At 45.4% G+C, this 17,571-nt stretch overlaps 1 protein-coding gene across 2 annotated transcripts in view; it reads left to right on the top strand.

Annotated features, from left to right (window-relative positions):
- Positions 1–17,571, top strand: part of LOC143765974 (uncharacterized) — a 63,850-nt gene that overhangs the window by 37,982 nt on the left and 8,297 nt on the right. For both annotated transcript variants that reach the window (XM_077253236.1, XM_077253237.1), the window contains exons 12-14: positions 10,035–10,155; positions 11,581–11,730; positions 13,358–13,530. In XM_077253236.1, the coding sequence (XP_077109351.1) occupies positions 10,035–10,155; positions 11,581–11,730; positions 13,358–13,530 (444 nt within the window). The remainder of the gene's footprint in view (positions 1–10,034; positions 10,156–11,580; positions 11,731–13,357; positions 13,531–17,571) is intronic.

Here is a 17,571-nt window from a genome sequence, read left to right as displayed (position 1 = left end):
GGAACCTTTTCATTAGCCATAGAGGCCGGCGCTACCCCCAACTCCTCCAAGCTAAACAGTCTATCCAAAAATTGCTAATTCTCTGCAGACAATCTGGGAAGCTCAGCTTTGACCAAAAAATCATTAATCTCTGTATCTGTCGGCTGTGCCTGTGATCTATATATAGATTAATATAAAAGCCCTCCATCACCTCCAGTATGCCCGCAGTATCTCTAACCTCCTGCCCATCTTCTCTCGTCAAGCCAATTATATAAGCACTGTCTCTCTGTGCAGCAGTCACTAGGACCAGGAGATGACCGGCTCTTTCTCCTTCTTCAAAGTATTGCATAGTTCGGAACATCTTTTTTCGTTCCGCCATCCGTAAGGACGGCGCATTATTCCAACCTGAACCTTTTTACGCCTCTCCTCCGCCTGAGTGGATGGGTTCAAGGTCAATGCCTTGTCATGGGGTCCTTCTCCGGTACCACACAATCAGAGTCAGTGAAGAGTGAACAATCCCAAGACCTTTATTTAGGCAAAAATACGAAAGGTCCATATACGATCCACCACACAAAGGATAAAATAGTCCAGAACACGAATGCAGTTCAGTAACAGGATAAAAGTCCAACAATCCAGCAGACAGAGGATAGCGCAGTCCATATACTGTTTTTTCTCTGAGATGCTGTGAACACATTATCATTCCACACAGGACTGATCTGTATCTCACTCCCTGATATTTTTAAAAGTCCCCCTCCTCATTCTCAGGTCAGGAGGGGGAAGGTCTCAGGGGCTCATTGTTTTAACAAGCTAGGTCAACATGTCATTAGCATATTAGCAAACAATACAGTGCTGTGGGGGCTGATATCAGATGGCAGCAACAGCCATTCATCAATTAGCAAATAACTCCTTCTACAAGAGAACACCATGAAAATAAGTAAAATAGAAATATACACAAAAATGATACCCATCACAGCCTCCTCCGCCTCTCTGTTCCCTGAATACCCATTGATCTTTCTGCTTAGTATTCGTCTGAACCCTAGATATTCCTTTAATACAAAGCCCCCTAAAGAAGGCTTTCATGGCCTCCCAAACAATTCCCTCATGGGCCGTACCACTATTAACCCTGAAGAACTCTTGGAGCTCTTTTTCTAGATCACCTCCTTTATCAATTACCTGCAGCGAAAAGGGGTTTAGTCGCCAAGGGGGTTTGTTATTCATTATCTGACCCTGCTCACCAAGTACGACATACACTGGAGAATGGTCAGACACCGTTCTAATCAAATACCCCACATCTGTCACAAGTCTTAGTATCTGGTCATCACCTAACGCCAAATCGATCCTCGACAATGAAGAAAAAGTCGCTGAGAAGTGCGAGAATCTACGCACCCCAGGGTTACGGACCCACCAGAGATCAATCATAGATGTTTCTCTCAACAAAGCACCAAATGGAGTACCCCCCGGTTTTATGTCCTCTCCCCTAACTCTATCCCAATGAGAGTCAGGTACATTATTGAGATCACCCACCACCAAGCACGGGACTCTAGGGAAGCCCGCAATAATTTCAAGTATGTTCAAAAACAATTTATTATTATACGGCGGCGGAACGTACACAGATATGAGCAGTATAGGCCTACTATTAAGTTTGCACAATAGACACACATACCGCCCTTCCAAGTCAATGATCACATTGAGCTTTTCAAACCTCATTCCCTTACATATCAAGATACTTACTCCCCTCGAATAGGCAGAGTATGTTGCATGATAGCTCTCTTGTATCCAACGCCCATTAAGGGTGTGAATCCTGTCTGGGACCATATGAGTCTCCTGCAAGCATATTATAGCTGGTTTCACTGCCTTCAAAAACTGAAAAATTGCCTGGCCTCTAACATTCCAACTCTGGATTTTCACGTCACCCAACATTGATACTCAGACTTGCATATGACATAAAATGTGCATCAACATGTAAATGACCTGAATAAGAAGCATGACATAAACCACCCCCCCCCTCCCCCAACAACTAACCCCAGAACAAAGAAAATTGTAACAAAGAAAACCAAATATCTTTTCCTGTATTGGAAAAAAAACACAGGCATATATTATCCTTATCCGATCTTAACCTCGCCACATCCAGTCCTAAACTTGTGAACAAAAATGAACATAGTATATCACCGCAAAGAACCTCCCAAAAGTCCACCGGAAGTGGCAATTTACCGTATTTTTCGGACAATATAAGATGCACTTTTTTTCCTCCAAATTTGGGAGGAAAGTGTGGGTGCGTCTTATGGTCCGGATGTAACATGTGGGGAGGGGGTGGCAGCAGCGAGTGGGATCCCACTCACAGGAGGCAGAAAAAGAGGGATTTTTGGTTCTTACCGTAAAATCTCTTTCTTGGAGCCTTCATTGGGGACACAGGTAACCATGGGTGTATGCTGTTGTCACTAGGAGGCTGACACTATGCAAATAAAGAAGTAACTCCTCTCCGGCAGTATACACCCTCCGACAGGCACCAGGCAAACTCAGTTGGTGCAAAAGCCGTAGTAGGAACAGGTAATATAAAACTCAACCTATGTACCAACCCACAACAACGGCCAATTGGCCAACACGGTACAACTTCAAGGGAGGGTGCTGTGTCCCACAATGAAGGCTCCAAGAAAGAGATTTTACAGTAAGAACCAAAAATCCCTCTTTCTTTCTCGCTTCATTGGGGACACAGGTAACCATGGGACATCCAAAAGCAGTCCCTAGGGTGGGATATTCTGCAGAAAAAGAGGAGTTAGGTCGGCCGGTCAGAAACCGCAGCCTGCAGTATCCTCCTACCCAGGCTCGCATCCGCAGAAGCCTGAGTATGCACCTTGTAGAATTTTACAAAGGTGTGAATGGATGACCATGTTGCGGCCTTGCAAACCTGCGAGGCTGAAGCTTGGTGACGAACTGCCCAGGAAGCTCCCACAGCCCGGGTAGAGTGAGCCTTTACCCCCGAAGGGGGCAGTTTGTCTTGAACACGGTATGCCTACAGAACCGCCGAACGGATCCAATGAGCAAATGTGGACTTGGAGGCGGGGAGTCCCTTTCGACGCCCATCCGAGACGACGAACAGAGGATCGGCCTGACGAAAAGAGGCAGTTCTGGCGAGGTAAATTTGGATAGCCCTGACCACATCCAACCTGTGAAGAGATTTCTCCAGGGGATAAACCGGGGAAGGGCAAAAGGAAGGGAGGACAATGTCCTCATTGATGTGAAAAGATGAGACAACCTTCGGTAAAAAGGAAGGAACCGGACGAAGAACCACCTTGTCCTGATGCAGGACTAGAAAGGGAGAACGACAGGATATTGCCGCCAGCTCTGACACCCTTCTAATGGAAGTGATGGCGACCAAAAAGGCTACCTTCCAGGATAGAAGCGAGAAGGAAACGTCCTGAAGCAGTTCACAGGGGGCACGCTGGAGGGCGTCCAAGACGAGGTTGAGATTCCAAGGCTCGACAGGAGAACGATAATGGGGAGCTATATGAGCGACCCCCTGGATAAAGGTCCTCACCTGAGGCAGGGAAGCCAGGTATCTTTGAAAAAGAATGGACAGTGCGGAAATCTGACCCTTCAAGGTGCTAAGGGAAAGACCCGCATCTAGGCCCGTTTGAAGGAAGCTGAGAAGGGAAGGAAGGGAAAAGGTCATAGGAAGCAAATTGTTGTCCTGACACCACTGGAAAAAAGCCTTCCAACACCTGTGGTAAATATGCGAGGAAGCCGGTTTTCTCGCCCTAATCATAGTCTGGATGACGCTATGAGAAAAACCCGCGTTCTTCAGGACCGCGGCCTCAAGGGCCATACCATTAAATTCAGAGACCGAGAATTCGGGTGGAAGAGGGGCCCCTGCGAAAGAAGGTCCAGACGATCCGGAAGCCTCCACGGAACATCCGATAGCATATTCACCAGTTCCGCATACCAGGCCCTGCGAGGCCAATCTGGAGCTACTAAGAGTACGGGGACCCCTTCTGTCTTGATCTTTTTTACGACCCTTGGGAATCAAGGGGAGGGGTGGGAACAGATAGGACATCTGGAACTGAGTCCATGGGATTACGAGAGCGTCGCATCCGACGGCCATCGGATCCCGAGATCTGGAGACGTACCGGGGAACCTTGTGGTTTGCCCGGGAGGCCATCAAGTCGACGTCTGGAACGCCCCACCGCTGGCAAATCTGGCTGAAGATTGCGGGAAGAAGAGACCACTCGCCCGCCACGATGCCCTGGCGACTTAGAAAGTCGGCTTCCCAATTGTCCACCCCTGGGATGTGGACGGCTGACAGAGAGGGAACTATTTACTTATTTTCACTTGAGCATATGTATTTATTACTTATTTACATGGATGCACATTTGCACTTATTGGTCCTGGCTTGCACACTGAGGGCGCTATTGTGTCTTATTAATTGACTATTTATTACGGGCAAGCTTTATGCTGCATTACTGTGTAGGACTTGGGGATGTAGTTCGTTGGTATCCCACCCTTTCTTTTACTTGTGGTACCTGCTGTAAAAAATCTTTTATACATTAGCCTTCAATAAAGATATATATTTTTATATTTGCCTTGTGTGAAGTTCATCTTTCTCCGTTTTGTGTATGCATTACTTCATGGCCGCTTGTGGGATTTATTAGGTGTTCTCTATATTACTTTACAGACACCCACACTGGTCCCACAGCACCATCTTCTACCCGCAGCTTCCAACATAATAACATACTATTATATATAATAACACCACATATAATAGTATGTTGTTTATGTTGTTAAATGTTTTAGCACTTTTTTTGCTTCAAATATTTTTTTCCCTATTTTCCACCTGTAAAACCTGGGTTTGTCTTATAGTCCGGTGCGTCTTATAGTCCGAAAAATATGGTAGGTAAACAGACACTCAGTTCCTGAAACCTTCAGTCTGCAGAAACTCTCTCCTTTTCCAACCTTAGTTGTTTCTCATTACAGTCAAGCCATCTGAGAGCATCCTTGGCATCAGTGAAAAATTGAACTTTATTTGCAGTTACGATCCGCAGCTTAGCAGGGTATAACATGGAATATATCACACCAATTTCCCTTAACCTTTTCTTGTTATCAATAAACCTGGCTCTCTGCTTTTGCACTTCGATAGAATAATCCAGAAAAATAGAAATTGCAGAACCATTAATCACAAGGTCTGGGTGATCTCTAGCAAGCCTCAAGATGGTATCTCTGTCCCGGTAATGGAGCACTTTAGCTATTACAGTCCGTGGTGGTTGTCCAGGGGGGAGGGGACATGTGGGAACCCTGAGAGCTTGTTCAATGGCATAAAACCGCAACAGCCTATCAGCACCCATCTTTTCCAAGAGCCATTTTTAAAAGAATTCCTTAGGGGTATTGCGCTAATTTTTTCCCGGCGCGTCGACCAATCGCAAGTTATTGCTCCGGGACCTATTTTCCAGGTCATCCGCTTTGGCCTGGACAGCAGTAAGAGCCAGTGCCATTTGTTTATATTCCTTCTCAGCTCCTACTATATAGTCCTCCGCAGAGCTAACTCTTTTTTTTCAACTTCTCCCACTCTCTCCTTCACCACGTATATAGTGTGCTGCATTTGAGTTGCTGTTGCTGATAGAGGAGGCACAGTGTATTATGGCGTGAAAAACGTCCTTTAAGGTTGGCTCCTCTGGCAATAACAGTTCTCCCTTCTTCCCTCGCAGCAACTCTGCAGCCACCTCGCCATGTCCTGTGTCACTTCCCTGAGAGCCACTCTGAATCCCATCTTCATTTTCACTGTCGTCCTCCCCCCCCCCCCCCCCCCCCCCCCCCGCTCAGTTTCCTCCTCTCCCTTCTCATACCTCTGAGATGTACACACGTCTCTTCCTCCATCTTCGGCTTGAGTCTGTTGCCCTCCTGTGCTCCTGGCAAAGGGCTGAAATTTACTCCTTACATCCAGCCTCCTCCACCTCACCAGCGGCATGGGTGCCATCTTGGGTCGTCTTGTCTGGATTCCCGTCATTCTTTCTGAGGCCTTTTCTGCCTGTCATTGATGATATAGGAGCTTTCCAGAGGATTAATAGGGTCACCCCACTTTGAGCCTCACAGTAGGGAGGTAATGAAGCATTTCTAAGTGTCACAAAGTATGTCCTGGCTAGATTCTGTGCGGGAGCTGTATGAGCACACGTCTGCTCACATCTCACTCCAGGCCATGCCTATCCTAACCATAACTCTAATCACAACCCTAACCCCAACTCTAATCAAAACCCTAACCATAACCCTAATCCCAACACACCCATAAACCTAATCCCAACACTAATCTCCACCCTAATCCTATCCCCAACCCTAACCTTAATCCCATCCCTAACCATAACCCTAATCCCAAACCTAAGGCTTCTTTTACACTTACCGGGTTTTTTGCGGCCTGTTATTGCGGGCCTTTTTTGCAGGCTGTATTGCCACAATTTTCACGGTCTGCCGCAATAACGGACCACAAAATTTGCGGATCGACGTTTTTTGGGTTTGCAATACTATGGCAAAAGTATTGGGGGGGAAAAAAACCGCAGTCCGCGAAACCGGAAGTCATGGTGCACCGCGAAAACAACTTTCCGTTGTTTTTGCGGCCCCATTGAATTACAATGGGGGACGTGTCCTTAAGCCGTGAAAAATATCGAGCAGGCTCGATATATTTCACAGCCGTCAATACAGCGCTCCATGGAATTATTGCTGCCCGCTATTGCGGCCCCATAGAAATCTATTGGGACTGCAAAAACGGGACGCAAAACCACGGTAAGTGTAAAACCAGCCTTACCCTAATCCTAACCCTAATTGTAGCACGACCCCAACCCATAACCCTAATTTTAGCCCCATCCCTAACCCTAATTTTAGCCCCAACCCTAACCCTAACTTTAGCCCAACTCTAACCCTAATGAGAAAATGGAAATAAATACATTTTCTTTATTTTCAATATTTTTCCCTAACGGGGGGGTTTATTTACTTTTTTTTTTTTTGATCACTGTGATACCGTTTATCAAAGTGACCAAAATGAACCAATAGGAAAAATCTTCCGATTGGTGCCGGCCGACAGATCTCAGCTGCATGCACCAGCCATTTTTTTTCCCAGATGAAGATGGCGGCGCCCACCGGAGGAAGCAAGGAGGGGGCCAAGGAGCATCGGGAGACACTGGTAAGTATCGGGGGGGGAAGACGAGGATAGGAAACAAAGGGTGGTTATTAATGGAGCACACTCAGACTGGGTCGCGGTTAGCAGTGGGGTACCACAGGGGTCAGTATTGGGTCCTCTTCTTTTTAACATATTAATGACCTTGTAGGGGGCATACAGAGCAGAATTTCAATATTTGCGGATGACACTAAACTCTGCAGGGTAATCCATACAGAGGAGGAAAATTTTATATTACAGGATGATTTATGTAAACTAGAAGCTTGGGCTGATAAATGGCAAATGAGCTTTAATGATAAATTAAGGATAAATGTAAGGTCATGCACTTGTGTAGAAGTAATAAGATGTATAACTATGTGCTTAATTCTAAGGCTGTGTGCACACGTAGCAGATTTTTTGCGTTTTTTTCGCTATAAAAACGCTATAAAACTGCGAAAAAAACGCTAACATTAAGCATCCTATGTAACAGAATGCAATCTGCATTTTTTGTGCACATGCTGCATTTTTTTCCTGAGCGGAATCGCAATCCAGAAAAAAACGCAGCATGTTCATTAAAATTGCGGAATCGCGGCGATTCTGCACACATAGGAGTGCATTGATCTGCTTACTTCCCACACGGGGCTGTGCACACCATGCGGGAAGCAAGCAGATCAAGTGCGGTTGGTACCCAGGGTGGTGGAGAGGAGACTCTCCTCCACGGACTGGGCACCATATAAGTGGTAAAAAAAAAAGAATTAAAATAAAAAATAGCGATATACTCACCTTCTGGCGGCCCGACCTTCTCAGAGGCTTCCGAGGTGTGTGTGAAGGACCTGCGATGACGTCGCGGTCACATGACCCGTGGTCACGTGACCGCTACGTCAATGGAAGGTCCTGAACACACAGCATTAGGAACGGACGCCGCTGAGGTGAGTATAACCTTTTTTTTTTTTTATTTTTTTTTATTATTTTTAACATTCTATCTTTTACTATAGATGCTGCATAGGCTGCATCTATAGTAAAAAGTTGGTCACACTTGTCAAACACTATGTTTGACAAGTGTGACCAACCTGTCAAACAGTTTTCCAAGCGATGCTACAGATCGCTTGGAAAACGCTAGCATTCTGCAAGCTAATTATGCTTGCAAAACGCTAGTTTTCTGCGGGTATATGCATGCAAATTCTGCATGCGATATACCCGCGGCAGGAGGCGCAGAATTGCCGCGGAAATTTCCGCGGCAATTCTGCTACGTGTGAACTCAGCCTAAAACTCTGGACAAAACCGTCAATGAAAACTGGGTTAGTGGCCAGTGTCAGGCAGCTGCTACAAAGGCAAATAAAATAATGGGATGCATTAAAAGCAGCATAGATGCTCATGAGGAGAACATCATTTTACTTCTATACAAGTCACTAGTGCGACCACACTTAGAATACTGTGCACAGTTCAAGACATAGCTGAACTAGAGCGGGGGCAGAGAAGAGCGACCAAGGTTATTAGAGGACTGGGGGGTCTGCAATACCAAGATAGGTTATTACACTTGGGGCTATTTAGTTTGGAAAAGGCTAAGGGGTGATCTTATTTTAATGTATAAATATATGAGGGGACAGTACAAAGACCTTTCTGATGATCTTTTTAATCATAGACCTGAGATAGGGACAAGGGGGCATCCTCTACGTCTGGAGGAAAGAAGGTTTAAGCATGATAACAGACGCAAATTATTTTCTGTAAGAGCAGTGACACTATGGAACTCTCTGCCGTATGATGTTGTAATGAGTGACTCATTGCTTCAATTTAAGAGAGGACTGGATGCCTTTCTTGAAAAGTATAATGTTACGTTACATATACTAGATTCCCTGATAGGGCGTTGATCCAGGGAACTAGTCTGATTGCCTTATGTGGAATCGGGAAGGAATTTTTTTTTTCCCCAATGTGGAGCTTACTCTTTGCCACATGGGGTTTTTTTGCCTTCCACTAGATCAACATGTTAGGGCATGTTAGGTTAGGCTATGGGTTGAACTAGATGGACTTAGTCTTCCTTCAACCTTAATTAATAACTATGTTACTATTTCTCTCTCCTCTGTTGTGCGATCACTTCAGAGGAGAGAGAAATTAAATGGCACATCGCACTTTTTTTTTTTGCGGTCACCGCTACATGGTTAGTAGCAGCGATCACAAAACCGGGGTCGGTAAAAACCGATCTAAATCATGTTCTCTACCCCTGGCAGCTGAGACCCCAGAGAAAATCCGACTCTGGGGGGCGCTATACACTTTTTTTAAGGGTTTAAGTACCTTAACTACCGCCGTTAAAAGGCGTATCGGCGGTCGTTAAGGGGTTAATATAATTTTTCAAGCTGGTGTTATGAAGTATTCTAATTTACTGAGATAATGACTTTTGGGTTTTCATTTGCTGTAAGCCATAATCATCAACATTAACAGAAATTAACACTTGAAATAGATCACTCTGTTTGTAATGACCCTATATAATGAGTTTCACTTTTTGTATTGAAGAACTGAAATTAACTTTTTGATGATATTCTAATTTAGTGAGAAACACTTGCATTAGTAATTAGATTTTGCAGATTCCTGATATTATAATATTTTGCTCCTGCTTCCTCACTATTAGTAAATGGGAAAAGTGGAGAAGTGCAATATGTAACTACATCCCCAGTGGACTGGTGGATAACTTCCCTCTTTGCCCACTGGTGCCCTATAGCGGCTGAGCCTGGTGTGGATGCTGCCCAGATCTGTCTTCAGAAACATTACGATTCTCTGAATAACCAAATATTTATCATAATGCTAAAAGAATAGATAAAGTACTGACGTACATATAATAGATTGTGGGCACATTGTGTCATGCTAGTGCACAGACTGGGACGCTGTAAGTGTATCACTGCATTGTAATTGTGATTCATCTCCTCTTTAGGCTGAAGATCTGATCATACATATACAAATTCACAATGATTACAAACCTTTCCGTTGCGATCAGTGCAACTATGCCACCACAGATGCCTTCAAGCTGACTAGACACAAGAGGACGCATACAGGTCAGTAAAATATGGGAATATATAAACATGCAGGTTAAAACCCTTCTGACAAGGTGCCACTAGGGTATTCTCATCCTTTAAAAAGGCAAAAGAATAGAGACGATTATACTTTGATGATATTCTAACTCCTGTGATACCATGAGTGATGACTTCCTGGGTCTTTCATTTTTCTCTTTCCCCCATGACGGCACCACGGAGAGAGAGGGATCCGCCCTCGGGGACAGGAAACCTACAGGTGAAAAAGGCGGTACCTTTGTCCCACATCAGTTTGGTTTCCTGTCTGTGACGGGGAACCTGCAGCATACCTGATCGTCGTGGGGTAGGTGGGATAGGTCTCTGTGTGCTTTCAAGGTCCAAAGAAGGGACATAAAGCATCAAAAACCACACTGGCGAGATGGATAAAGACGCTATCCTCCTCTCGTATTCCTCGTGTAATGAAGCCATTCCAGAGGGGGTTAGAGCTCATTCGACCTGAGCGGTGGTGACCTCCTGGGCAGAGAGAGCTGGAGCCTCAATTGAACAGATATGTAGAGCAGCTGGTCTTCTCCTGGAGCACTTGATCGTCTCCCTCTACATTCTTTAATCATTACCGGCTAGACTTGACCTCTTCTTCAGACCTCACCTTTGGCAGAAGGGTTCTGGAGGCAGTGGTCCCCCCTAATGTACATTCTATGAAATTCTCTCCGTGGTGCCGTCATGGGGGAAAGAGAAAATCGTAGTTACTTACCGATAACGGTATTTCTCTGATCCCATGACAGCACCCGTGCCTTCCCTCCTTTCACATGTGGGTGTGCACACTAGGATTAATTATTAATATTTAGTCACTCTGTGCCTCTTATAAGCTTAAAATTAAAATATTTTGTTTAGTTTAACAGTTTAAGTTACAGCTGAAGTTCTGTTAAGGCTCTGTAAACCAACTGATGTGGGAGAGAGGTACCGCCTTTTTCACCTGTAGCTTTCCTGTCCCTGAGGGCGGATCCCTCTCACTCACTCACTCCGTGGTGCCGTCATGGGATCAGAGAAATACCGTTATCGGTAAGGCCGCTTTCACACTAGCGTCGTGCACTGCACGTTGCTATGCGTTGTTTTGCAAAAAAAACGCATCCTGCAAAAGTGCTTGCAGGATGCGTTTTTTCTCCATAGACTAGCATTAGTGACGCAGTGCGACGCATTGCCGCACGTCGCAACCGTTTTTTTTGTGCGTCCTCAGCGTCTTTTCCGACCGCGCATGCGCGGCCGGAACTCCGCCACCCCGCACATCACAATGGGGCAGCGGATGCGATGTAAAACTGCATCCGCTGCCACCGTTGTGCGGCGGTTTCACTGCTAGCGTCGGTGCGCCGCAACGACGCTAGTGTGAAAGTAGCCTTAGTAACTATGATTTTTGTGCATTTTTCATGAGTGACAACTTTTTATTCTCCTTAGGTGAACGTCCATTCTCGTGTTCCGTCTGTCAGATTACATTCACCCAAAAGTCTACTATGGAGATGCACGTTCTGCGGAAACACACTAAAGAGTTGCCCAAGTTACACTGCCCCCTGTGTGACACTGTCCTGACTGGGAAGGTTGGCCTAAGTGAGTATCTTATTCATCATTTATCAGGAACTTTAGTTAAAAAAGTGGAATATTGTATGCAGGGAGAAGACAGGGGAGATCATACATTTTAATAGAGGTCTGACCATTATAAACTGTTTAATAAAAAAAAAAATACATAGGGAACTCTTAAACAAAAAACCACAATGTAACTCCAAGTCAATCACACTTTTGTTAATTCAATCTGTCCAGTTATGAAGCAGCAACACCGATTGTGAATCAATTTCTCCTGTTATGCAAATGAAGCAGACAACGGGTTGAAATTATAAACAATTAGCAAGACAACCCCTATAAAGGGGAGGTTTTGCAGGGGGTGACCAGACCATTTCTCTGTTCGCCTCCTTTTTGGCTGTTTGTCACTTTTATATTTTGTTGCTGTCACCTCTAGAGGTACTGTACAGTAGCATGAGGCAGGGTCTACAACCCACAGAAGTTGCTCATGGCATATCAATGCTGCTGTGGCAAGAAGAGTAGCTGTGTCTGTCAGCACAGTGTCCAGAGCATGGAGCAGATACCAGAAGACGTGGAGGGGGCCAAAGGAGGGCAACAACCCAGCAACATAACCTCTACCTCCTCTTTTGTGCAAGGAGGATCAGAAGGAGCAGTGCTAGAGCCCTGCAAAATGACCTCCAGCAGGCTCATTGAGGGTGGTATAAGGTCCCCACGTCCACAAGTGGATGTTGTGCTTACATGCAGTGCGATTGACATTTGCCAGAGAACACCAAGATTGGCAGATTTGACATTGGCACCCTGTACTTTTCATGAATGAGATCAGGTTCAGACTGAGCACATGTGACAGTCTGTAGCCAATTTGGCAGCGGGGCAGTAATGGTGTAAGGAGGCATTTCTTTGGAGGGCCGCACAGCCCTCCGTGTGCTAGCCAGCAGTACCCTGACTTACAATAGATCTGAGGATCTCATCCTGGTACATAATGGAAGACCATATGCAGGTGCACTAGGTCCTGGGTTCCTTCTAATGCATGACAATGCTAGGCCTCATGGCTGAAGTGTGTCAGCAGTCCCTGTATGATGAAGGCATTGATGCTATGGACTAACCTGCACGTTCCCCGTATCTGAATCCAATCGAGTTGATCTGAGATATGTCTCATTCCATCCACCAATACCACGTTGCACCACAGACTGGCTATGAGTTGACTGATGTTTTAGTCCATGTCTGAGAGGAGATTCCTCAAGAAAACTGGCTGCCTCATCAGGAGCCTGCCCAAGCATTGCAGTGAGCTCATACAGTCACGTGGAGGCCACACACACTACTGAGCATCATTTCCTTGTCTTGAGCCATTTCCACCGAAGTTGGATCAGCCTGAATTTTGATTTTCCACTTTGATTTTGAATATCATTCCAAAACCAAACCTCTATGGGATATTAATTTTGATTTACGTTGATCATTTTATGTTTTATTGTTCTCAATGCATTCAACCATGTAATCAATAAAGATTTGCAACTGGAATATTTCATTCAGTCATATCTAGGATGTGGTATTGTAGTGTTCCCTTTATTTTTTGAGTAGTGTATTTTTATCGTGGCCACCACCTCTGCTATCTCCTTCCATAGTCAGTCCTGATATTTTTACATTGTGATCTATCTTGCAGAGATTCACATTCGCAAGCAGCACTCTAAAACGAAGTATGCACTGAAGTGTCGCTTCTGCCCGGCCACATTTCATGAGCGCTTTGTCCTGAGACAGCATCAAAAGGTCCATCAGAAAAGGAAGACTGTGAAGTCTAATGTGCCCACGGTCAAGAGGAAAGTGGTGATGAGAAATGTGAGTATGAAGACTGTAAGATTTCATGATTACCTTGTAAGAAGTGCGAGAAGAACAGCAGTCGTTAATAAGTTTCTGGTAGATGCATTTGCTAAGTTGCCGCAGAAAGCATTGATTAACCCTTTCACAACGCCATAATAGTGGTAATCCCGAAGGAGGATAAAGACTTACAATATCCTGAGTCATACTGACCAATTTCTTTGCTTACAACAGATGCCATGCTTCTGGCCGGGGTGTTGGCAACCAGACTTTCAGGTGTTATCTCGAAATTAATACATCCGGATCAGTCCGGCTTTATGCCCGACAGGTCTACGACAGTTAACTTAAGAAGGCTTTTTATGAATGTACAGCTGAGTGCTGATAACTGTGGCCAGAGAGTTATTGCATCCTTAGAAGCCCATAAGGCTTTCGACAGTGTAGAATGGGGATATTTGTGGCAGGTGTTACACTGTTTTGGTTTTGGTCCACAATTTGTGTCCTGGGTCAAACTGCTGTATGTGCAACCAGTGGCTAGAGTTGGGGTGAATGGAGAGTTTTCTCGTACGATTAAGTTACATAGAGGGACGAGACAGGGGTGTCCACTCTCCCCATCTCCTGTTTACTTTTGCTGTTGAGCCTTTGGCCGCCAAGATTAGACATTCTGCTGAAGTATCTGGGTTTAAGTATGGGTCAATTGAAGAAAAGATAGCGTTATACTTGGACGACATACTGCTGTTCTTGAGCGATCCACATATTTCATTGGGAAATGCTATTCGGCTTATTGAAAGATTTGGAGCATTGTCGGGGTTGAGGATAAATTGGAATAAATCAACTCTGTTTAAGGTAGGTGACGTAGGGGATAAGATGGGAGATGTTGCGGAGGGAGGCAAACTTAAAGTGGCTGATCAATTCAAATATTTGGGGATATGGATCTCTCTGCCGATTACAGATTACTTGCATAAGAATTTGACTCCCGTGTTGGGGGTTCTTAAGGCAAAAGTAGGGGCATGGTCTAAATTGCACTTGTCAGTGGTGGGCCGAGTCAATCTTATTAAAATGATTCTCATGCCTAAGATAATGTATGTTCTCCACCTATTTGGATACCATGTGGGAAATTTAAGCTGATTAAAGGGAACCTGTCACCACGTTTTTGGAAGATGGGATAAAAATAGCGTTAAATAGGGGCAGAGGTGGGCGTTACATTAGTGTGTGTGTTATGCGTTTATTACCCACCTAAGTTGCCGAAATAACTTTGCAAAGTCTCCGTTTTCGCCTGTCAATCAGGCTGGTCAGGTCACATGGGCGTGGTGTCTTCACCCAGATTTGGCGTAGTTTTCCGTTGGTGGCGTAGTGGTGTGCGCATGCCCAAAGTCCGGAATCCTCTTCCAGGGGATTTAAAATAGCGCGGTGTTCGTTATTGCATTGGTGATCGGTGGGCGCGGCCATCTTCCTTTGGCCGCGCGTGCGCAGAAGCGGCGCTCTGCTGGCCGCGGCTTCAGGAAAATGGCCGCGGGATGCCGCGCGTGCGCAGATGGATATCGCGGCGGCCATTTTCCTGAAGCCGCGGCCAGCAGAGCGCCGCTTCTGCGCACGCGCGGCCAAAGGAAGATGGCCGCGCCCACCGATCACCAATGCAATAACGAACACCGCGCTATTTTAAATCCCCTGGAAGAGGATTCCGGACTTTGGGCATGCGCACACCACTACGCCACCAACGGAAAACTACGCCAAATCTGGGGGAAGACAACGCCCATGCGACCTGACCAGCCTGATTGACAGGCGAAAACGGAGACTTTGCAAAGTTATTTCGGCAACTTAGGTGGGTAATAAACGCATAACACACACACTAATGTAACGCCCACCTCTGCCCCTATTTAACGCTATTTTTATCCCATCTTCCAAAAACGTGGTGACAGGTTCCCTTTAACTCCTTATTTAGGAATTTGGTGTGGGGGAAGCAGCAGCCCTGTATTAGGTTGGAGACGCTTCAGAGACCTAAGGATGAAGGAGGTTTGGCTTTGCCTAACCCTGAAATATACTGCCTGGCGGCTCAGTGACAGCACTTAAAGGGCTGGGAGCCTGAGGCGTCCACCAGCGTGGTACAACAGCTGATAGAGAGGGTGACGACAAGATGTTCTGCAGTACAGTGCTTGGGAGATGGGTCTCTGGGGGGGGGGGGCACTTGGGAAAATCTATCCTACGCAATTCCTGATATATAAATTATGGGGAAGAGTCAGACTAATTCGTGGAGTCACCTGTCTTACCAGGTTCTCCCCGCTGTGGTTTAATAACAATTTACCGGAGTTTATGGCAATAGGATGTTTACCAGAATGGCAGTCCAGGGGGATACGATATGTCTATCAGGTTCTAGAGCGGCGAGATCTGAAATCCTTTTCCTAGCTACAATCGAAGTTTGGTATTAGGGCTTCTGGGGGATATCAATATGCACAGGCGAGACATGCGTTTAATGCTCAGAACAGGGGAGACTGTTTTAAAATTCAAGACGATTTAGTGTTGGAGTATGTGTGTGGAGAGGGGGCAATGAGAGGGGTTATTTCCACCTTGTACTGAGACCTACTACATACTCATTTACTGGGTTTCCCGATTGGTGCTAGAACTAAATGGGAGAGAGAATTGGGCCATTTAGAGGATGAAACATGGATGTCTGTGCTAGAATGGATACCAAAACTGTCGCTGAATGAACCATATAGACTGTCTCAGCTTTATATCGTACGTAGAGTGTATAGATCTCCAGATGTTTTGTATATGGCCGGATTGCGTTCTGACTCGGTCTGAGTGCCCTAGGTGTAGGAATGACAATGCTGGACTGCTTCACGTGCTTTACACGTCCAGAGCATGTGTCCGAGGTTGGCTGCTTTCTGGTTGGTGATTATCAGTCGAATAGAGGGGGCTTATAGATGCATGGTCCCAAGGGAACCGGTGGTGTGTTTGTTGGGATATGTAGAGGAGATAAGAGTAGATAACAATTTGAAGATGGCAATTGCTAGACTATTGTACATGGCTGGAAGGTCATAGCAAGAAACTGGGTTAGAGGATCCACCTTCTAGAGGAGAATACCTTTGATATGTGAAACATGTTATTACTCTAGAAAAGGGGGTTTACCAGAAAAGGGGGAAAGTGGAGTTTTATGATTAACTGTGGACGCCTTGGCTGGAATTGGGGTAGGGGAGGGATGAGGGAAGAACGTTCTGTGAAGTTTTTTTCCTGTTGGAATGTTTGTTTATAAGGGGACAGTAGGAGTCATCACATAATACTAAAGTATATGCCGGTATACGATATGCTAAGGGAAGAGCATGAGCTGTCTAAATGGGTGAGGGGGAGTTTGGTAATGTTGGGATATATTGCAGGGGGGGGGGATCTTATCAAAATCCCTGTATTGTTAAATGTTTATTGTGATTTTAAACTTAATAAAAATCTATTGAGTTAATAAAAAAAACAAAACCAAAAAAAAAACCATTCACAACATCCGCCGTACATGTACTTCGCAGATTGGAAGTGGGTATGTGGAGTGGGCTCCTGCAGCGAGACCATCCTATACCAGTCAGGTGATGGCTGTGTATTACAGCCAGGACCTGCCGATAACAGTCGTGGGTGGAAAAATGCAATCACACAGCTCCTTCGGCTGAAAAATAAAAATGTTTCAGGTCTCGGAAAATGGCAACACAACCCCCAAAATTTTTTGCTAAATATCTGATTTTTTTTTTCACGACTGAAATAATAAAAACTGGACATATTTGTTATTGCCATAATCATGTTTTCTGTATCGCTTCATTGGGGGACACAGGAACCATGGGTGTATGCTGCTGACACTATGCACAAAAAAGTGATCTTCTCCTCTGCAGTATACACCCCGACTGGCATTCTGATAATCAGTTTAGCTTGGTGTCAGTAGGAGGTGGACACCTGTCTTTCATTAGACCCAAATATTCCTCAGTGTGCGTCGTTTCTTTTCAGGTACCCCGAGGCATACAGTGTGAATAGTCACAACTGTGCTCCCACAAAAAGACTGAGTACGGCGTGTACTGCCACCCCGTATGCTCA

This window comes from Ranitomeya variabilis, chromosome 4 (assembly GCF_051348905.1).
Source record: "Ranitomeya variabilis isolate aRanVar5 chromosome 4, aRanVar5.hap1, whole genome shotgun sequence".
Taxonomy (NCBI): Eukaryota; Metazoa; Chordata; class Amphibia; order Anura; family Dendrobatidae; genus Ranitomeya; species Ranitomeya variabilis.
Note: the sequence above shows the minus strand (reverse complement) of the source record. Positions and strands in the feature narration are given on the sequence as shown.